The following is a 23700-nucleotide window of genomic DNA, read 5'->3' on the forward strand; positions in this document are numbered from 1 at the left end:
TTAATTTCCACATATGAGTGAAAGCATATACTATGTGTCTTTCTCTGACTTATGTCACTTAGCATTATACCCTCTAGATCCATCCATGTTGTTGCAAATGGCAAGGTTTCAGTGTGTCTTGGGTGAGAAATATTCCATATATATTATAATTATTTTATAATTATTGTATAATTATTGTAAATAATACTATAACTTATACAGGGGTATGTACATCTTTTTGAATTAGTGGTTTCATTTTCTTTGGGTAGATACCCAGTAGTGGAATTACTGGATCATATAGTAATTCTATTTTTAATTTTTTGTGGAACCTCCATACTGTTTTCCACAGTGGCTGCACCAATTTGCATTTCCACCCACAGAAGGGTTCATTTTCTCCACATCTTTGCTAGCACTTGTTATTTTTTGTGTTTTTGATTTTAGTCATTCTGATGGGTTTAAAGTGATATTGCACTGTGGTTTTAATTTGCATTTCCCTGATCGTGATGTTGAGCATCTTTTCATGTGTCTATTGGCCATCTGTATGTTTTCTTTGGAAAAAATGTCCTTTCAGGTCCTCTGCCCATTTTTAAATCAGACTGGGGTGTGTGTGTGTTTATGTGTTGAGTTGTATAGGCTCTTTATATATTTTTTGGATATTAACCCTTTATTGGATATATCATTTGCAATTCTTTTCTCTTATTCAAAGGGTTGCCTTTCTTCTATCTTCTTTTAGTGTTAGAATTTTTCATAATTTTTAATAAATACCAAAAGAAATGGGCTTTATGCTCTGGAAATTTTAGAAATAACTAAAAGAAGCTTCTTATAGTAAGAAGGGTTAATCATTTAATGGGGTCCCAGAGAAGCTTCCTCCAAAGTATTTTAAAAATAGGACAAATTCATTGGTCTGGGGGAAATTTTAGGTGGTCCTGGTAAGAGCCAGAAGACTTAAAAAATCCATCAAGCTCCTTTTCTCAAAAGTGATTCTATGGTAGGTATTATACTTTGTGAATGCTTTGGGCCATTGATCTTAGATTTCATGCCTTAGTTGTATTTAAAAAGGAAAGAACATTTGATGATGCCTCTGTTCTAGCCCTGTATTTGCTCTCCTTGTGGCCCTCTTCTCTGGCAGTTCACTTTAATGGTTGACTGATAAAATGTTAAGCTATTTGCTCATCCAAATCAAGCATATAATAGAGTCCTGTACTGATCTCATTCTGTTGAGAGTCTATGCTTAAGTGCAGACTAAGGCCTTTTGATGTTATGTGATCAATAGGAAACCCTTTAAACTGGTATGTATTTGTCATATAGAAAGGCATTCCTTTCAACATCATATAAACACTTTATGTACTTACCAACTGCAAAGCATATCATTTTTTGTTTCTGGAAAAGGGAGCGAAAGAGAATTCCCCAAGCTATTAAAAAGAAAACCCAAGCACTTTTGCAGCTTATTAAGTGGCAGTATTTGTGGTAATATGTTTTATATTTTCTGGCTTCTTCCTATAGTAACCTAAGAATGGTTCTCAAAGACTAAATAATAAACTCAGCCAACATCCCCAGATGTAGACATTATAGTGTTTACAGATGAACAACCGACGCCTGACTAGTTTAGGAGGTGCCTCGTGTTTATAGAGTGAGTCAGTGGACGAGCAAGAATTTGCCTTCAGAAACCTTCCCATTTTAACTACAAGTAGTTTGGTACTATACTTTGATCTGTTGGTTTAGGTTTTTATGGAATAACTGACAGCATCTAAGATTTTCCTCTAGACAAGTATGTATTAGGAGGAACAAATGAGTAACAGGGTAGTGGAGGGAATTTTGTTCTGACTCTGAATCAGAGACTTGCTGACCCTCAGGTGCTGCTCCTTAAACTTCTCTAATTTAGGTTATGCTCCCAGGAGGCTCCCTGTTTATAGGAAGCTGCATGGTTAGATGTGTGGGATTTTCAATTTTGTAGATATGCAAGTTGTTTCTTCTCCCTCTTCTTGTTAATAGATGCCCAGTTACCTAGTGTCTCTCTGTGTTTCCTCCACAGCAGCGTCCTCTGCATAAAATTTTCTGTGTTGCTCATTAGCCCTCAGTCAGTACAAAACAAAACCTGGTAGTTAAAGCGTGATCGTTTGCCATTCCATAAACATGTTCTACACACTCTTCTACCCCTCAGCTTGTTTGTTCTGCTACAGCACAATGTTATGATCTTCCACTAGAGAACTGTAATTAGAATAATTTGTTGTTTCCCCTAACCATGCTGCTGCTGTTAAATTGTTTATTTTAAAATATGACAATATGTCAAAGATCTAGAATGTCCTTATGACTGTAGATGGATTTGAGAGGAAGCATGATGCAATGTTTCATAGTCCAAAGAATTAATAAGAATGGCAAAAATTTTATTTCCTTTTGTATTTTATTTTTTAAATTTTGTTAAACGTCTATTTATTTTTGAGAGAGCACAAGCAGGGGAGGGGCAGAGAGAGGAGGACAGAGGATCCCAAGCAGGCTCTGCATTGACAGCAGTGAGTCCAATGTGGGGCTTGAACTCACAAACCACGAGATCATGATCTGAGCCGAAGTCGGACCCTCAACCGACTGAGCCACCCAGGTGCCCTTCCCTTTTGTATTCTAAAAGAATATTACTACAGCAAAAGAAAGAGCTTTAATGTATGCATTTGTACAGTGTGTATATCCCAAAGATTTCTATCAGAGAAATAAGATAGCAAGAAGATACTATTTAAGGATAAGTTCCCCCGCCAAAAAAAAAAAAAAAAAAAACAAGGTGTAAAATCAAGACAGATGTAAAAATGAATACATTAAATATTGTATTTAACTCATTAATCAGTAAGGTGTTACTGATATCAGTAAGATGTTATAACCAGTTGAAAGAATCCAAATAGACATATTAATAGATCAGGATTATTGAAATAAATATGCAGATTGAGGCACATTCTTCCACTGCTGGTAAAGAAAGCCAATTCAGTCTGTTGGACAGAATTCGCATAGACAAGAATGTCTTTGTTTATAGACAGGAATTATTTTGGAGTGCTGTCAGTTTTTACAATTTATAGAGTTATAAAGTAGCTTCCATAGAGCCAAAATCAGATAATCTAGCTGAGTTTACTCTAGACACTGAATAGTTTTACACTAAAACACAGTGTTGTGGTTTTTTCTCCCCCTTACAATACTCTTTCCCGAAGGGCACCATATTATCAGTGACTGCCTACTATCAACAGAAAGAAGTCCAAACTCATTAGGTAGACATTCACATTTTAACTTCAGCCTCTTTTCACTGTTTTCTGTTATCCAGTCCAGCACCCTTAAATCCTACTTTATGCAGCCTTAGTTAACTGCTTATTCCCAAATTCTTCTAATCCTTCAAGTCTCTGATAAATTGCCACTTCCTCCAGAACCCATGTTGTACTTTATCTACCTTAAGTAGGAATTACTATACCTTCCTTGACACACTCATCACATTTTTCTGTAATTTTCTTGTAAATGTCTATGGGTTGTGATCTACAGTAGTTCTTAAACTTGACAGTACATCAGAATTACCTAGAGAACTAAAACACAGATTGCTGGGTGCCACCCACCCTTTCATTCAGTGGAGCTAAGGTTGAGCTTGAGAATTTGCAGTTCTTAAAAGATTCCATCCAGATGATGCTGATGCTGCTGGTCTACAGACTCTGTGAGAACTACCTGCTCAGAGGAACTGTGTAAAAACCCATAGATAAGATTAATGAGACACAGGCCCAGCCTATTAGGAATTCATGATCTAGTGCAGGTGTCAAAAGCGGGCCCCCCCCCCCCCCAAATATCACTGAAATCACTTTGGGTAAGACAGGGCTGAGTTAGTACTGAGGTAAGGAGAATACCACCTAAACAGTGCCTGGGAGGGTGGGCATAAATTGTTGGTATACTTGAGACTTTCAAGTTTGAGGCAGCTCTTTCAGTGTAACAACTTGATTAAGATTGGGTAATGATTATGATATACATGATAGTTTATGATATGATGGTTTAGAATTGGTAGAATAAGACGAGAGTTTGATGCAACGGGTTCAGAGAATTCTGTTGTGTGAACTATTGCCTGATGCTTCCTGTTGAAACTTGATGTCTCATTCAGGAAGTTTCTGGAATGCACTAGAAGACAGTAGCGAAGTCATATTAACGTAGACAGGTGTACTAATAGTTTCAGAGACAGAGAAACAAATTAAACAGACATAAACAAATAATTAGTGTGGTAAGATAAATATAATTGAGGTAGTCACAGAGCCCTTTGGGAGCAGGTATAAAAACTCTATAGCCTCCCTGCCATTTGTCACTGCCAGGGACTCTAAGATCTTGAGTGTCCTACTTTGGTTTATCTTTGGTAAATCAAAGAGTAAGCATTATATTTATGAAGGCAGTGTTCCTCCTTGCTTCTCGTTGTTTCTCTCATTATACCATTAACATCCACAGGCGGGATATGCATACTTACATATATCTATCTTATAGACACTCACTATCAAATTTTGGAGGGGTGCAAAGAATTCATATTTCTTATATATCAACTATATGACACATGCATTGCAAGTGTGTGTGTGCATTTCAATTCACTGTATATTAGATTTGTGTAGTAATTATCTTTTTCCCCTTGCTGATGCAGATACTCCTTGTTGGGACCTTAAGGATATGTGGACCTCTGGATAAGGCTCTTTTTTTTATATAATCCAAGTCATGGTCTCTTCTTTTTTGGAGACATAAGTAGTGAGCGTTATGTCTTTCAAGCACAGGAATCCTCAATTTAAAAACAATAGAAATAAGTATATATATTTTAAAAGCCTGAATAGCAAGAGATCTTTACTTTGCTAAATAAGCTCTAACCTTTGGTGGCATAAAATTGACAACTGTTACCTTGCAAATTAGTTCTTAGAAATACTCTAAAGTGAGTACATTAAAGTTACATCTGAGAAAAACAAATTAAATCTTTTGAAATTCAAATTCTGGCCCATGATTCAATGTTTAAACTCAAATTCCTGAAGAATACTTAAAAACTCTTTGTACCAAATACACTCTATATTTGATCATAATACTTGAAAGAATACCCAACATACTTTTTACACATTCCAAACTCAAACAAGAAAATATGTATATGATAAAGTACATATACTTAGATTTATTCACGACAAACTAATATGCATGTTTTATAAAATCATTTATAAATCATTTATAAAATTCATTTCAATATTCTTTTGCTAAAGTTTTGAAAAAACATCTGCAAGGTAGTACAACTTTAGAAGTTACCAAAAACTTGCCATCATGCTAATGGCATTCACAACATACAGATTTGCCAGCTAAAGAAGCATCATTCCATTAGCAATAAACCATTTTGCACGCAGCTCTCTTCTCCCTTGGCCATATGGGGTTTTATCACACCTTTCTTTGAGTCCCAGATTTCTCTGTGCTAATTGCAGCTAAGTCAAATTGGTACAAGGAGGACTTCAGAGCGTAGGGTGTCTTAACTAGGACCGCATAGATTTGGAAGCTGTGAGTGAAAATGTGAGGCTGAAAGAGAAAGCACAGAAAGAGACGTCAGGAAGTGGAAATAGATTGCCCCCACCTCTGTAATGAGATAAAGAGGTGCATGGTATCTCCATGCACAACTTACCAAAGTGCAAATGCAAAAGAATCTTACATGTCATTGTAGCGAGATACAAGATGAAATAACGCTTTCTGAAGACAGACCATAAACGTTGCCAGAGGCATGATGATGTTAAGGGAGTGCTTAATCTTTCCCAACATCCACTAGATCTGGGCTTCTCAGCCTGGTCACTAGTGACATTTGAAGCTGGATGGTTCTTTGTTGTGGCAGCTGTCTTGAGCATTACAAGATCTTAAACAGCATCAACCTACTAGTGGCCAGTAGTGGCCTCAACCTACTAGATGCCAGTAGTACACCCTCAGTTTGACAACCAAAAATATTTCCAGACATTGCTAAATGTTCCCTGGGGGTAGAGTTGCCAGATTTAGCAAGTGAAAGTTGAAGATGCCCAGGCATATTTGAATTTCTGATAAACAGCAAGTAACTTTTTAATGTTTAAGTATGTCCCATGCAACATTTGGTATAGACTTGTACTAAAAAAATTATTCACCATTTTCCTGAAATTCAAATTTAACCAGGAGTCCTATATTTTAATCTAAAAACCCTTCTGGGAGGCAAAATTGCCCATGACTGAAAACCCCTGTGCTGTAGTATCAGTAAGTTAAGAGCAAACACCTGAGAGACTCTTGACTGACCTAAATGACAGTATTGTTTTCCTTAACCTCTCTGACCCCATAACCCTATTTGCAAAGGGGGAGGGGGGTGTTCATTAACCTCCTTCGCAAAGCAGATGTGAGATATAAAGGAAATAATGTATGAAAAAACTCTTACTATGATGCCTGGCATAGTAAACAATCGATATATGTTCATTATTACTAACAACCCCTCACACGATGCTGTCATAATATTCACTAATGTCTGCACTTGATTTTCACTAACAGAAAAGACTGTATTACAAAAATAACAGGAACCCTGCAGTGATTCTCAGTCTTGGCTGTATGCTGAAATCTCCCCGCGGAGCATTCTCCATGATGTTTGTATCCTATCTGTGAGAAATTTGGATTCTATTGATGTGGAGTATGGCCTGAGCATTGGGATTTTCAAAAGCTCCATAAGAATTCTTAAATGCGGAGCCAAGGCTGAGAACCACCCTTGGAGAGACAAGTATTGGAAATGGATATTCCTTGTTAATGAAGAGAAGAAGTAAGCTCGACTTAATTTCATCTGACTCTCAGGTTGTAGAAAAGTGGGTTAGGATCAGATTTAGAGAAAACATGGACATGATTTCATTCATTCAACAAATATAATTAATCTGTGTGCCGACTATGTGCCAGGCCATGTTCTAAGCAGTAAAGGGAGTCCTGTCCTTGTTGAATGATAGTAGGGAGAGACAGATAATAAACAAGTAAGACATTTTAATCTGACTTCAAAGACTAGAGCTAAGGCCTTCATGAAAGATGGTGGCATTCCAAAAAAAGTTCAGACAAAGCATGAGTAATGTTAATGTGACAGCAAAATGAGGAGAAAGCAGCATGACCTGACAAGATGTTCTCTGAGCTTAGCTCGTAGAAGAGATGAAAGTAGGAAGCACATATTACCAAGGACAAGTAAAAGGATGGCATAAAACTGTAAAGAGAGTGTCAGAAAGGCCAACATGGAGTGGGATTTTGTAAATACTAAAGAAACTAGCTAACGAGGGTCATTCTGTTGAAAAGGGAAGTCCTAGAGTAAAAGAGAACAAGAAGGAAGTGTGAGGCTCCCTTTTTGAGGAAGATATGCACTGTTTAACAAATTATTAAAAGCCAAAACAAGTGCAATGCCTATTTTGCTTTATTTTTCTCGTTTAGAATTCAAAACAAAAACAGTCAAATGGACATTTTTAGGCCATGGTAGGTGAGAATATAGTGAAAGACAACGCACATCCACTTTACATGAATTGTAGCTTGTTGGTCCAGAAAATGGAGTTGTTAGGATGTGATATTTTGGTAGTAATATAATAGTAATAATAAGTGTATTGGTTAAAATTGTACTCTTTCATAGCAAAAATCTAAATTCGTATATAATGACTTAAATACAATAAAAATTTATTTCACGTTCAAGTCCAAAATTGGTGTTCTTTAGTGATGGGTGGCTGCCCTCTAAGGATGGATTCAGGGACCTAGGTTCTTTCTCTCTGTGGCTCTGCCATCTTTAATAAATGGCTTCTCAGGTCTCCATGCTCATCCGGTTCCAGGCTATGAAAAGGAAAAGTCACCAGTTAGAGGGTCACCAATGCTCTTGTGGGCCAGGCCTGGAAGTAGCATGCATGACTTCTGCAATCCTTCCATTGGCTAGAACTTAGTTCCTTGGCCACCCCTGATTGAAAGACAGCTGGGAAATGTAGTGTGCTCAGGAAGAAGAATAATCAGGTTGGATGACAGCTAACCAGTCTCTACCAGATAAAAGGAGATCTGCCAAAAAAAAACTACAGCTAGATGAATAATTCACATTTGAAATTTGAAATGGAGTTGAAGGATATAGGAAAACATAGGCTTGAAAGCACTTGAGAGGGGATAAAAGAGGGGTCTGTACCTCTTCTTCTTCTATGTATTAGAATGGCATTTAACCAATACACAGCATTGTTGATAAATGAGAACTAGGTGATTTTATCCGTTAGCGGGCTCATACTTCTTCAGGTAACTGTGTCCAGTGAGTGGTAATCATTGGTCAGCCATGAAGGCCGTCTTGTGGTGTGCCTCGACCTCTCCTTCCCCATGTCTCATTAAACATTTTTATGAACAGCCTGAATGGAGACAAATCTGAGGCTGACTCAGTGAAAGAGACAGGGAATGATACTGTCAATAAAAGAATCAAGAGTAGCTTCAAAATGATCTCAGCAACCTAGAACCCAGGTCAGAAGAATTTTTCAGAACATAGCAAGGGAGTAAATATTTTAGGCTTTTGAGCCATAAGGTCTCTGTCACAAGTCATCTCTGCTGTCATAGCCCCCAAAGCAGCCATAGACAAAACATAAATGAATTGGTGTGGCTATGTCCCAATAAAACCAAATGTATAAAAACAGGTGCCAGGCCAGATTTGATCCATGGACCATACCTGATCTAGAAGTATAGGCTGCTATCTGAAGGTAATAAATCTAAATTCGTTTAAGGCCAAAGAACAACGGGCCTAACATTGTACATTTCCTTTCTAATCACAGCACAGCTATAAGATAGGCATTATTTGCTCTTATTTTACAGATAACAAAGCTAAATCTCAAAAATAAATCAATAGTTTGCCCTAGCTTTCACATCTGAAAAACACTTTATGGGACATCATGCCACTTCAACAAACGTTTGGATAAATTGAGAGAGTCACAAATAATTGCTCATCCCAAAGATAGAGCACTTTATGTGGCAGCATTCTCTGTAGGAAAACCCTGGGTTCTTCTGGCTGTGTTCTGATCCAAGTGTATGACCCTGAGACTCACTTGATGAATCCAGGCCTTGGCTAACAAGTCAATAAAAATAAAAGGCTCAAGTAGATAAACACCAAGGCCTCTCTCAGGTCTAATAGGGTTGCTATTAATATGTTAAGGGTATCCATGTGCAAGGCAATTGAGACTTATGCTTTGGAGTTCTAAAAGCAATTCTTTTCAAGCTTTTTTCTAATAAAGTTTTACATAAAACCAATATATAAAACATAAAAATGGCACTTTGTGAGCATACACGTATTTTACAAGTTCAAATTTATATTTTATGATTATAAAGCCATGTCTTGAGAGAATTAAGCTGTAAAGGAAACTACAGTTTTAAATTGGGAATGACAGATGATGGATGGATTCTTTCTAGCATCAGAGACTCAGCATCCTACTTACTGTGTTTTGGTTGTTTGCTTTTGGTTGTGTAATGTCAAGAAAAACCTTACTCACATCCATATTTGAAATGACAAAGAAGTTAATAGTCTTGCAACCTCAGAATACTTACCAGAATATGAAAATGACATGAGAGGCATAAATCAGCTAATCTTCAGTATACAGGCATCCCCCGCTTTGTGAAAGTTCAGGTTACATCACTTCACCTTTACATGAGACCTACCTACATTAATTAATACTTGTTTTCAATAACCAGAAAAATTCCAAAGAGGGTTTGTATGGACAAAAGGCAAAGGTGAAAACAGCATTCAGCATTTGTTTTGCCGCGAGCTTTTACAGAGGCACTAGATCCCCCAGCAGGGAGAGCGGCCCTCCAAGCTCCTTTCCAGGGAGCTACACTTAGCATCTCAGCATCAAGCCGCTGTAGCTTAAAACTGTGTCTGTGAGCATCTGTGCTTTATCTTGATTTATTTTGTGCATCCATTGGCAGGATGCATCCTAAGATATCAGCAAAGCCAGAGAGGTTATATTTTTGGTTATTCTGGGAATGCTCAAAATTTTTCCCATATAAATTAATGGTAATTTTTTTTTCCTTTGCACCATTTAAGACTTATGAAAGTTTTCATAGGAATGCTCTACTTTAAATTTTTTTTTAACATTTATTTATTTTTGAGACAGAGACAGAGCATGAATGAGGCAGGGTCAGAGAGAGAGGGAGACACAGAATCTGAAACAGGCTCCAGGCTCTGAGCTGTCAGCACAGAGTCCGACGCAGGGCTCGAACTCGCAGACCACGAGATCATGACCTGAGCTGAAGTCGGATGCTCAACCGACTGAGCCACCCAGGCGCCCCAGGAATGCTCTACTTTTAGATAGTGGGTGGAACCAATATTAATTTGGCATGTGTGATCAAGATAAATGTAAAGTAAGCATTTGCAATACCCTTGTATCAGTCAAGGTAGGCTAAGCTTATGCTACCAAATGAACTTCCAGACCTGGGTGGCTTGCTGTAGTGTCTATTTCTTGATCTATTTCTTGCCCATATCACATGTCCAGTTCAGGTTGAGGTTAGGGAGGAGGAGTTCTGATCCACTGAGTTTCTCAGGGATCTAGGCTGTTGCAGATGGCATCACCATCTAGTAGCTGTATCCTTGGTTGCTGAGGCAGGGGCAGAGGAGTCTGGAGTGCAAAACATTTCCTACATTTTAGGCAGAGGGTGTTCTTTACACATGTGAGGATAAAACACCTACGTCACTTCTGCTCAGTATTCGCCAGAACTAGTCTTATGTATGGCCTTATTTTAGAAGTTAATGTGCGATTCTCATGAGCTAAATATGCAGAAGCACCTGGAAGAACTACAGAGGAGCAAATCTCAAACATGGCTCATTAACCAAGAAATGTACATGGCTCATAATCAAAAAATGTAGCCTCCTGAGCCCCACCCCACAACCCTGGAATCCAGCACGAGGGAATATAGTTGGGAAATTTGCATTTTGAAAAAGGTTTCACAGTTGATTCTCATTATCAACAGGAAGCTGCTGCTGTGAACAAGGGGTGTTTTTAAAGTTGAGGAAAAACAATTCGATCTGTGGATTTAAGATTGCCCTGGATGCAGGTGTTGGAGTTGGATTCAAGAGGAGAAACTAGAAGCTGGGATTTCACGTCACACAACATACAGAGCAAACATAAATATATGTGTTTATATATCATGCAGTGTGTTAGCAGGACCAGCTCAGTCAGAGCCTAAAAACATTGTTCTAAAATTTCTCTTTATGTTTTAAGAATTTCCTCCCAGAAAATCAGTAGGGTAGACCAAAGAGGCCAGCCAACCAGTCTCTCACCTCACTTAATAAATGGTTTGCATGCCACTGCTGTTGATGCTGTTGGTTGTATAGAGCCGGCTCTTACACTGCTGTCTGCTGCTTTCTGAGAAAAGCAAGATTTAAGAGTAGATCTGCCATGGGAGAAAATAGCCAGTGCATGATTCTTTTGAAGATTAAGCCTATCTAGTCAGTGCTGGATCATTTAAAGATTGACCATCCAAGTTTGGGTTTCTCTTCTTATATGCTGCCAGAATTTTGGGTAATTCACCTGGCATTATTAGCATCTCTCCCGAATGCTATTTGGGATGGGGAAATGGGGAGTCAGGGAATCCCCATACACTTTGGGAAGAGGAGTAGGTTCTCTTCTTTCAAATAATATGCTCAGCATTTATCAGTTTGCTGTTTGTGTACCATGACTGAAATAAGTGGAATATTGATATGAACGAACTTGGCATTGCTGCCTAGCACTTTCTTTAAGAGAGATGGATGAACTTGTAGGCAGGTTCTCTTTTTTTTTTTTTTTTAATGTTTATTTATTTTTGAGAGAGAGAGAGACAGAGCACAAGTGGGGGAGGGACAGAGAGAGGAGGAGACACAGAATCCAAAGCAGGATCCAGGCTCCGAGCTGTCAGCACAGAGTCCAATGAGGGGCTCGAACTCACAGACAGGGAGATCATGACCTGAAGTCCAAAGTCGGACGCTCAATCGACTGAGCCACCCAGGTGCCCCAAAGGCAGGTTCTCTTTTTAATGCCATACTTTGTTTTTTCTTGTATTGATAGAGCCCAAGGTTCAGTTTCCTCCATCAACAGGAAAAAAAAGACAAAACAAAACTACCTAGTTAGCAGCTGTAAGTTGAAGCTGGAAATTAGCATTTTGGCCAATTGGCATAAAAGTAATAACTAACAACAGGTTTAGGTTTCTCCCAAATTATTTTGCTCTTTCTTTTTGTTTTTGCATTTACATTCTTCTAATACATTAAAAAAATACAAAGAGAGGGAAGTTATTTCTAATACGTTGTAACCTAAAACCACTCCAAAATATAACTGTTATCTAACTTTAAAATATTTAATAAAAAAATATTTAATATTAATAACTAAAATTGATACGTTAAAATAAAGCATTTCACATACTACATATCCACATGTTTCACTTACAGCTTTGTGGATTAAGAACATGAAATATCAAAATTCTATTCAATAAACACAAATAAGAAGTTGCAGCAACATATAAAGACCTAATATAGAATTAAAGGTGGATCAATGGTAGAGAGGAAAAGTCCAGAAAGGTAGAGACAAGGAGTAGACTACTTCATGGCTATGCATACAGTCCCACCTGTAGAAATAAACACTCTACTACAATCTCACACAGAGTGCAGACAGGAAAAGAAACCTGCAGTGGAAAGAGACTGCAAATACTTGCCTTCATAACATAACATTCCTCTATGGGGATTTTGATTGGCCATTGATCCCAAAGACTTTTAAAGCCTTGTAAGTTTCTACAACTTTGGTTATAAATGGTAATATCTCTTGGCATTTTTTTCAAAGAGCTAAGTGAAATTGATCCAAGAGTCAGAAGCTGCCACATTCCAGGTATGGAATATTTGGAGCTGTAATTACATAATTATAATCTTTGATTATAGTCCTCAAATAATTATATGGCAAGTTGATGTGAGTTACTGTGACTTAAGTTTCAGTTATAATTTTCAATGATGTTATTCCTAGGTCCTTGCTTGATTTGATTACCTACATTTGTTTTTGTTTGTTTGTTTTCTGACTAGTGTAGTAGTTAACACGTTTTAGATAGTTTTCAAATTGAGCAAAAGTTACTTGGTTTTTAGTAAGATTTGTAATGATTATATTCAGGATTGGCATCTATTAGAGGGGAATTTGTTTTCAATCAATAGTAAGTTCTTTCCTATTCTGTTAAATTAAGTCTTTATCAAATGCTTTTTATTATTTTGATCAAAGTTGTATCCAAACAACCTTCTCTTCCTTTCTGTGGTAATTTTGACACAGGTGCTTCTCATAGGATAGGAAGTTTGAATGCTAGTGAAACCCTTTTAGTGTAGAAAGAAGCACTAAGGGGGAACCAATTTGGATATCCACTAAGTTAGGCTTTAGGTTTACTAGCAGATGCAGATATACTAAATGAATAGTAAATTCATTCCTTTGTTTCTTAACACTTACAAAACCTCTTTGTTTAGTGTCAGTCCACTTTATTGATTCTATCAGTGATTCTGTTTATCACATCAGAAATTTGAGTGCTGACATTTCTATCACATAAAACAGTTGCCAAGTACATATCATGTTATTTCCATGAATTAACAACCTGTCCTTGAGAAATAAGGCAAGTTAAAGACTTTCCCAAACAAATAAAAACTGAAGGAGTTCATTACTAAATCTGCCCAAAAAAAAAAAAAAAAAAGCCAAAAGGAGTTCTTCAAACTGAAATGTGAAAGGATATTAACTGGTAACACAGAAACATATGAAAATATAAAACACACTGGCAAAGATAATTATATAGTTAAATTCAGAATACTCTGATACTGTAATGTCGTGGTGTATTAATCACTTATCCCTAATAAAAAGGTTAAAGGACAAAAGTATTAAAAATAAGTATGGCTACAATAATTTATTACTGGATTCACATTTTAAAATTGGGATATCATAAATAAAATGAGGGAGGGGTAAGTAAAAGTGTAGAGTCTTTACATGCTATTTAAACTAGCAACTTAAAATAATCTGTTATGTTTTATGTGAAACTCATGGTAACCACAAAGCAAAAACGTACAGTAAGATACTCAAAAGATAAAAAGAAGGAAATAAAAGCATACCACTATGGAAATCTATCCATTTACAAAGGAAGACAGGAAGAAAGGGACAAAGGAACTAAGTGACAGCCAGAAAACTCTAAGATAGTAACAGTAAGCCTTTACTTATCAAGTCCTTCTTACCTGTTAATTTAAATGTAAATGTTTAAATTCTCCAATCAAAAGGCATGGAGTGACTAAACTGATTTAAAACAAAAAACAAAACAACGAAATGCAAGTATATGCCACCCACAAGAGACTCACATCAGCTACAGGAACAACATAGACTAAAAGTGAAGAGATGGAAAAGGATATTCCCTGCAAATGGAAACCAAAAGAGAGCAAGGGTAGCTATACCTAGAGTAGACAAAATAGGTTTTAAGTCAAAAACTGTAATGAGAGACAACGTCCTGACAAAATGACAAAAGTGTCAATTCATTAAGAAAATATAATAATCTGGGGCGCCTGGGTGGCTCAGTCGGTTAAGCATCTGACTTTGGCTCAGGTCATGATCTCATGGTTTGTGAGTTTGAGCCCCGCATCTGGCTCTGTGCTGACAGTTTAGAGCCTGGAGTCTGCTTCAGATTCTGTCTCCGTCTCTCGCTGTTATGCCCCCCCCCTTTCCCTCCCTCTCTCAAATGTAAATAAATATGAAAAAAAGAAAATATAATAATCATTAACATAAATGTACCCATACTGAAGCGTCTAAATATATTTTTAAAAATATTAACAGATATGGGGGTGTCAGGGTAGCTCAGTCAGTTGAGCATCTGAATTTTGATTTCAGCTTAGGTCATGATCTCACAGTTCATGGGGGCCTGCTTGGGATCCTCTCCCTTGCTCTCTCTCTGCCCCTCTCCTGCTCATGCAAGTGCATGTGTTCTCTTTCTCTCTCTCTCTCTCTCTCTCTCCAAATAAATAAATAAATAATATTAAGAGATATGAAGGGAGAAATAGATAACAGTACAGTAATAATAGGGAACTTTGATCTCCCACATTCAACAATGGATGGATCAGCCAGACAGAAAATCAACCAGGAAATATTGGTTTTAAACTATACTTTGAACCAAATGGACCTGACAGACATATACAAAACATTGCATCCAACAGCAGCAGAATACACATTCTTCACGAGTGCACACGGAACATTCTCCAGGATAGATCATATGGTAGATCACAAAACAAGTCTCAGCAAATTTAAAAGTTGAAATTATACAAAATATCTTTCCCAACCACAATTTTATGAAACTAGAAATCAATAACAGGAAGAAAACTGGAGGGAAAATTCATAAATATTTGGAAATTGAACAACACACTCCTGAACAACCAGTGGGGGCCAAAGGGGAAAGCAAAAAGTATCTTGAAACAAAAAAATCGGAATACACAATATACCCAAACTATTAGAACAGCAAAGTCAGTACTAAGAGGGAATTTTATAGAAAAATTTAAGGAAAAGGAAAGATCTCAAATAAATAACCTGATTTTATACCACAAGGAACTAGAAAAAGAACAAACTTAGTTCAAAAGTTGGAAGGAACTAACAAAGATCACAGCAGATAAATGAAATGGAGACCAGAAAATCAATAGAAAAGACAAACCTTTAGTGACAAATTCAAAAGTGACAAACCTTTAGCTGGACTAAGAAAAAAAGAGTAAACAGCTATAAATAAATTTGGAAATGAAAGAGGAGACATTATAACTGATAACACACAAACATGAAGTTTCTTAAGAGACCCGTAGGAACAATTATATGCCTAGAATTGGATTACCTGGGAAAAATGGATAAATTCCTAGAAACATACTAAAATTGAACGATGAAGTAGAAAATCTGAGCAGACCAAACATGAGTAAGGGACTGAATCAGTAATCAAAAACATCTCAAAAAACAAAAGCCCAGGACCAGATGGTTTCAATGGAGAGTTCTGTCAAACATTTGAAGAAGAATTAATACCAGTTCTTAAACTTTTCCAAAAAATTGAAGAGGAGGGAACACTCCCAAACTCATTTTATGAGGCCAGCATTACCCTAGTACCAAAACCAGATAAGGACTCCAAAAGAAAAGAAAACTACAGGATAATATCTCTAATAACTAGAGATGCAAAATTCTTAACAAAATACTAGCAAGCCAAATTCAGTAGCATATTAGACAGATCATATACCATGATCAAGGGGAATTTAACCCTGAGATGCAAGAATGGTTAAAATATGCAAATCAATAAATGTTATATGCCACATTAATAGAAAGATAAAAATCACACAATCATCACAATAGATGCTGAAAAATAATTGACAAAATTCAGTCTCCCATCATGGCAAAAACTCTCAATAAATTGGGTATGGAAGAAATGTACTTCAACATAATAAAGGCCCTATCAAGTCCACAGCTAACAACAGCCTCAGTGGTAAAAGCCTGAAAGATTTTCCTCTAAGATCAGGAAGAAGACAAGGGTGCCTACTCTCACCACTCCTTTCAACATAGTCCTGGAAGTTCTAGCCAGAGCATTTAGGCAAAACAAAGAAATAAAAGGCAATCAAATATGAAAGAAATAAAATTGTCTCCTTTTGCAGATGACATGATCTTATATATAGAAAATCTTAAAGACTCCATGAAGATACTGTTAGTACTAATAACTTTCATAAAGTTGCAGGATACAAATCAACATAGAAAAGCAGTTCCATTCACATAGACTAACCATGAACTATCTGAAAAAGAAATAAAGCAAATGATCCCATTTATAACAGCATCAAAAACCATAAAATACTTAGCAATAAATTTACCAAAAAGGTGAAAGATCTCAACTCTGAAAACTATAAGACATTGAGGAAAGAAATTGAAGATCCAATTAAATGGAAAGGTATTCTGTGTTCATGTATTAGAATGATATTGTTAAAATTCCTTTACCACCTAAAGTGTTCTAATTTTCAATACAATCCCTATTAAAGTCCAGTGGCATTTTTCATAGAAATAAAACAAACAATCCTAAAATTCATATGGAATTGCAAAGACCCCAAATAGCCAATCCTGAGAAAGAAGAAGAAAACTGGACACATCATACTTCCTGATTTTAAACTATATACAAACCTATAGTAATCAGAACAGTATAGTACTGCCATTAAAACAGACACATAGATCAACAGAACAGAATCAAGGGCCCAGGGGTCACCTGGGTGGCATAGTCAGTTAAGAGTCCGACTCTTGATTTTGGCTCAGGTCATGATCTCATGGTTTGATTGGTGGATTCGAGCCCCATGTCAGGCCCCACACAGGGCTCTGTGCTGACAGCATCAACCCTATCTGGGATTCCCTCTTTCCCTCTCTCCCTGTCCCTCTCCCACTCACTCGGTCTCTCTCAAAATAAATAAACTTAAAAAAAATCAAGAGCCCAGAAATAAACCACCCATACACTAATATTTGATAAGGGAGCCAAGAATACTCAATGAATGAAGGACAGTCTCCTTAGTAAATGGTGTTGGGAAAACTGGATATTCATATGCGAAAGAATGAAATTGGATCCCTACCTTAAGTCAGACACAAAAAATGACTAGAAATGGATTAATGATGCAAACGTAAAACCTAAAACTGTAAAACTCCTGGGGCGGGGTGGGGGGGTGGGGGGAAACAGGAACAAAGCTCCTTGACATTGGTCTTAGCAATGATGTTTTTGGATGTGATACCAAAAGTGCGTGCAACAAAAGCAAAAATAAACCAGTACAGTATCAAACTAAGAAGCTTCTGCACAGCTAAAGAAACCATAAATAAAATGAAAACCCAACCTAAGGAATGGGAGAAAACCTTTGCAAACCATTTATCTGATAAGGGGTTAATATCCAAATATATAAGGAAGTCATAAAAATCAAGAGCAAAAAATCAAACAATCCAATGCTAAAACAAGCAAACACCTGACCAGACATTTTTCTAAAGAAGACATACAAGTGGCCAACAGGTACACAAAAAGATGTGTAACATCAGTAATCATCAGAAAAATGCAAATCAAAAGCACAGTGAGATAACACCTCACAACAGTGAAAATGACTATGGTCAAAACAATAAGAGATACGAAGTGTTGGCAAGGCTGTTGGACAAAAGGGAAACATGTGCATTACTGGTAGGAATATAAATTAGTACAGCTACTGTGGAAAACAGTATGTTTTCCTCAAAAAAATAAAGGTTCCTCAAAAAAATAAAGCTAGAACTATCATATGATCCAGCAATTTCATGTCTGGGTATGCATCTGAAGGAAATGAAATCACCATCTTGAAGAGGTATCTGCACTCACATGTTCACGGGCAGCATTAGGCACAATAGCCAGGACATGGAAAAAACCTAAATGTCCATCATTGGATGAATGGATAAAGAAAATGTGATACACACACACACACACACACACACACACACACACACACACACAGGAATATTAGTCATTTAAAAAGAAGGAAATCCTGTCATTTGCAACAACATGGATGGATCTTGAGGGCACTATGTTAAGTGAAACAGAAGTCAAAGAAAGACAAATACTGTATGATCTCACATGTAGAATTGAAAACAGGTGAACTCTTAGAAAGAGTAGAATAGTGGTCACAGGGGGATGGGGAGATGGGGGTTGGAGTTAATGGTGAGATGGTGTTCAGATGGTACAAACTTCCAATTTTAAGATGAGTAAGTTCTGAGGATCCAATGTACAGCATGATGACTATAGTTAACAATAGTGTATTATATGCTTGAGTATTACTAAGAGAATAAATCTTCAATGTTTTCACCACCAAAAATAAAAAAGAATTATGTGCATTGATGGAGGAAAAAAAAACATTTTCCAATATATACTTGTATCAAATCATCATGTTATAGAACTTAAGCTTATAGTATTGTGTATATAGGGAAATGAAACATATATCCATAAAAAAATTTGCACATAGATGTTTATAGCAACATTATAAATAATAGCCCAAAACTGAGAACAATCCAAATGCTCATCAGTTTATGGATAAATAAAATTTGATATATCCATCAATGGAATATTATTTGCAATAGAAAGGAATGAAATACTAATATTTGCTATAACATGTATAAGTCTCAGAAACATTATGCTAAGTGAAAGAAGTCAGACACCAAACACCAGATATTATATAATTCCATATGTATGAGCTCTATAAAAGGCAAATCCATAAAGACAGATAGTAGATAAGTGGTCATCAACTCCTGGGGGTGGGAATGGGGAGTGACTGCAAATAGGTAAGAGGTTTCTTTTTGGGGGGTGATAGAAATGTTGATAAATTAGATTTTGGTGATGGTTTAACAACCGTGAAACTATACAGCATCCGTTGAATCGTATACTTTTAACAGGTGAATTATATGGTTTGTAAATCATACGTCAATAAAGGTATTTTTAAATGAGGCAAAGGTTTCTGGATGAGGCAAGCATGGTATAAAGAGACTTTTTTTTTTTTTTAAGGATGGAAAGGATTTATGTGGGTGATCCTGGTGGGATAAAGGGGAAGAAACCAGAGTGGAGAGAGAAAATAATACAAGAGAGAAGTAATAAGGCTGGCAAGTCATAGACAACATAAACCAGACTAAGATCAAGAGTTAATTTGGAGAAGGAACAGCATGTACAGGAGTAATGACTTCCTTCCTTCTGAAGCAAAATAATGGAGATGAGCTTGTTGTAGATGGAAGAGAAAAAAGGAAGAAAAGTGAGAGTATTCATATTGGGTGGCCTATGATTTTACATACAGAAGGCACAGTAACATTTTGTAATGATGAATTTAGTAACTTCAGGGGAATAGTGATGGTTCAGACAACAAATGTGAAGAATAAAAAAGCTGATAGACTATATGCATAAAAGGATTTTGGAGACATTAGGGCTTAGTTGTGTTTAAATTAAAATTTGTAAAGCCCATCAAGGCTATACATTTTTTTCTCCTGCAGTTCTAGGTTTCCATGAAACAGAAGCAGAAAAAATTCATGGGTTAACTGCCTGTACACCTGTATTTGATCTAGTAGAGTACAGGTTCCTGCTAAGGTTGGATGTAGAAGTGCAGATTTAATCAAGTGTAAAATACTCAAACACTATTTTGGATATGATTATCACCAACTAAATGATAAATCTCAAGATGTAAAACATATCTTAGAAGAAGAATTTCAGTTTAGTTCATCAGAATTAAGTTCTGACTTAGGTCATTCCAATGCAATTTTTAAGCTTACTGAGCCTCTGTGAGATTTTACAAATGGTGCTAAGGGTGGTAATGCTTCCTTATCAAATGGAAATCTCGGAAAAACTAGGAGCCACTTAACCATTCCACCACATGGGTCCCATAGGAGGTCCAGAAGGCAGTGCTTTCCCAAGCAGCACCTCTGAACACGTGAATGATTGCTGGATATGCAGATTCCTGGGTCCTTTCTCACAAACACTGAATTACCCTCTGGGGGGTACAGCCCAAACATTCTGTATTTTTAACCAGGTATAAAGGTGATACTGTTGTTAGAATGGTGAAGTTTTTCCTGTAAGAATTTAATCTGAAAATGGTGATGGTGGGAAAAAGATCAATTAGAAAAAGGGAGGAGAGGATCATCTTTATGGTTTGGCAAAAAGCTTAAATTCCTTAAAGATTTTCTGGACTCTTATTTGCTATGATCAACTCTTCAACCCCTAAGTAATTCAAAACGTTTCTTCACAGATATGAATAACTTGGTAATTCCAAAAAAGAGGGTTTATTTATTTAATGCGTGAGAAAAACTAGAAGTGATATAAACAGATGTGAACGGAAGAGAATAACCAGATCCCACAGGAAACAAAATCGAGGAGTAAATGTGTCAAAAGTCATTGCTCCTTCTTTGCCTAAAGGAGGATAAGGTTGCACACTGAAGCCCTTAATTACCTTGCTTCAAAGGACCAGATTCATGGAATGTCAAACTAGCATCAGTTCAAAATGCTACAACGAACTTAACACGTGACTATTAATGCCTTATTCTACGAATATGGTCTCATAATGCTTCCTAAGAAGCATTTTCTCTAGGTTGGTTTTATTTTAACTCTGACTGAAATTTTATGTTAAAATTAACCTTCCCTCCTTCCTGTCTACCCCCACCCCGTCCCCCCACCAATTACAAGCTGCAAAAGTTTCAAGTGAATTGTTTCCCTCCTCTTTACACCACCCCCCCCCCCCCCCCACGCAAACTTTTTGACATGGCCCTCCTACGTTCCCAAACTCTGTGCAACTTCAGCAAAGACTCCCCTGGGCCGTTTTGACCGTTTCTATCCCCAGCTCAGCCCTAGGGCCCTAAGGCTCACCCTCCTCCCCTTTCCCTAGCCGTCCTGAAAGTCCGGTCGAGTCCGGACGGGGCGGGGCGGGGCAGGGCGGGGCAGGCCTACTCCATTGGGGCCGAACGGCGGGGGGGTGGAGGAGCAGATAGAACCGGTCTGGCTTGCTTAAAAGCTGCGGGCTTTTCGTCCCTGCGTCTGTTCCCGTGAGAATGCACTTACTTCACAAGTTAAGATCTACCTGCCTTGGCGTTTGGAAGCCACAAGAAAAACTTTTCAAAACTTTTGTGAGCTTCTGCTCCCCCCGATGCGTAGTTTCCTGATGGTCCGCCCCCAGGCCAAGCTGGGGCAGCCCCCTCCCCCTCCCCGCCTCCTGTGAGGCTCGCGGAGCCACCGCCCCCGGGTCGGGTCGCAGGGGCGGGCAGGCGCGCACCCAGTGGCTGCCGCCGCCGCAGAAACCGCCGGCCTCCTCGGCCCCTGCCCCGCGGCGGCATGGACTACCTGACTACTTTCACGGGGAAGAGCGGGCGCCTTCTGCGGGGCACGGCCAACCGCCTGTGGGGCTTCGGCGGTGGCGGCGAAGCCCGGCAGGTGCGCTTCGAGGATTACCTGAGGGAGCCCGCCCAGGGGGACCCCGGGTGCGGGTCCCCGCCCCACCGGCCCCCGGCGCCGTCCAGCCCGGAGGGACCCGGTGAGCCCAGCCTTCCTTCGCCTCCCGCGCGGCCGACCCGGGCTGGGGGCTGAGGGTGGGGGCGGCGGTCAGGGCTCGGGGTGGGCGTGCGCGGCCCCGGCTGGCGCCGGACGCGAACTGAGCGGGCGGGGGTCGCGCGGCCGTGCGTTGGCAGGTGTGCCCCGGCGGGAGGCAGGGAGGGGGCGAGCAGGGAAGGACTCGCCCCGCTCCGGGGACGGAAGACTTGGCTGTGTGCGTCGTAGCCTTTCCTGCTCTGCTCTTCCTGCTTTCTTCACCTGACTCGGCTGTGCTTACCCCGCCAAGCGTTTCGAGGGTACGAGCCATCCCTCTTGCCCTCCCGCTGGGAGGGGACTACGGCACCAATTACCCTGCCGGTGTTTTTCGTCTTTGAGATGGCTAAGAACGCCGTGCCTGGCTTGGTTTTGGTTTGAGTCAGTGTTTTTATTTGATATTTGTCAACTGTTAGGATTCACTTCAGCACTTCTAATAGCTTTGGAAGAGAAAACGCGCAATTGACACCGGAACCTAAGTTGATTTTTGTGTCCTGTACTTTGAAAGGCTGCGTGCTTGTTGTCTTGAGATGGCAGAACTTAGAAACTTTTTCTTCCCAGTGACCACTTGTACCCGCTCTTAGGTTAGTTTTCTTTCGTCACAATGGCTTCGTGCCGTTCTTTCAAAAAAAAAAAAAAAAAAAAGAAAAAGGTCACGGAGGCACAATATTGATGCCTTATGGAATTTTAAAAAGCGCTCCCTGCAGAGGTATTGCGTATGGTTAACTTGCCCCAGTGTCATTGGCCTCCTCTAAGTTAATAAATAAGTGGCAGGCCTCTCCTAGTTATTTGTATTTTGTTTTTGTTAGTTGTTTTAATACGCACTTTGCTGTTAGGAGAGTAAATTTAGGAACACTCGAGAGTTTAGAGTGGACAGAGGAACTCAGTATAAAATCTGTCCACACTCGACATTCTGCTGTTCGTTTTAAAGCAGTGAAAAGGTGGACACATCTATAGATCTGTGGGCATAGGTGTGTAAGAGAAGCTTGGAAGAAACTTGAATATTAAAATTTTAATTTTAGCATGGCCCCTTTAAATTTTTTTTTTCTCACTTTACATAACCTATCTTTAGAATTCCTGTTTATGGAATTAGAAAACGCAGAAGGGGCTACTTTATTTGTGCTTTGAAGAGTGTTAACCAGATGCAGAATTCTAAAGGTGGGACCAAGGATGAGGACTGAAATTTTAAAATGTTTGAAAATGAGCCTTTAGTTGCCTAGTTGAAAACAGTTGATATGTGACCAACCTCTAGATGGATGGAGAATTCAGAACTATGTGGTGGAACTTAAGCAGGAAGGAATAGGATAGGTATTTTTAATGAGCCTAAGCATATATATCCGATTCATTCATTGGAAAACATTTATTGAGCAGACTGCTATAGCTGACACTCTCCTTCAGAGCTGCAATTTCAAAATTCCTCTTGTATTGAAGCTGCCTTATCAACTCATGGCACATTGTTTAATATTTATGGTGCCCCCAGATCTCTGACACAAGTTGGAGAGGCCTTGTGATGTCCCAGTTATGACCACAGTCAGGTGGGCAGGTATGCCTGTCATTAACTTGCTGAAAGAATTTGTAAATTTTACTGAATCTCTTTGGGCCTATATTTTCTTGTTTGTAAATGAAGCTGATGAGATGATTCTCAAGGTTCTCAATTTCAGAGCTCTT

The 23700-nt window shown here is 38.5% G+C and overlaps 1 protein-coding gene across 8 annotated transcripts in view; it reads left to right on the plus strand.

Annotated features, from left to right (window-relative positions):
- The window catches only part of OXR1 (oxidation resistance 1), a 363189-nt gene that overhangs the window by 268287 nt on the left and 71202 nt on the right, over window positions 1–23700 (plus strand). The window contains exon 1 of one of the 8 annotated variants that reach the window (XM_042973631.1): window positions 21663–21882. The exons of 3 other annotated variants lie outside the window; for them this stretch is intronic. Coding sequence is in view for 2 of the 5 variants with exons in the window: in XM_042973625.1 (XP_042829559.1) it covers window positions 21784–21982 (199 nt within the window). In the remaining 3 variants the exon portion in view is untranslated. Of the gene's footprint in view, window positions 1–21662; window positions 21983–22104; window positions 22296–22336; window positions 22617–23700 lie in introns of those variants that run through there. 4 more of the 8 variants (XM_042973625.1, XM_042973628.1, XM_007075826.3 and 1 more) reach the window with 4 other exon arrangements.

The sequence above is a fragment of the Panthera tigris genome, chromosome F2 (genome assembly GCF_018350195.1).
Source record: "Panthera tigris isolate Pti1 chromosome F2, P.tigris_Pti1_mat1.1, whole genome shotgun sequence".
Taxonomy (NCBI): domain Eukaryota; kingdom Metazoa; phylum Chordata; class Mammalia; order Carnivora; family Felidae; genus Panthera; species Panthera tigris.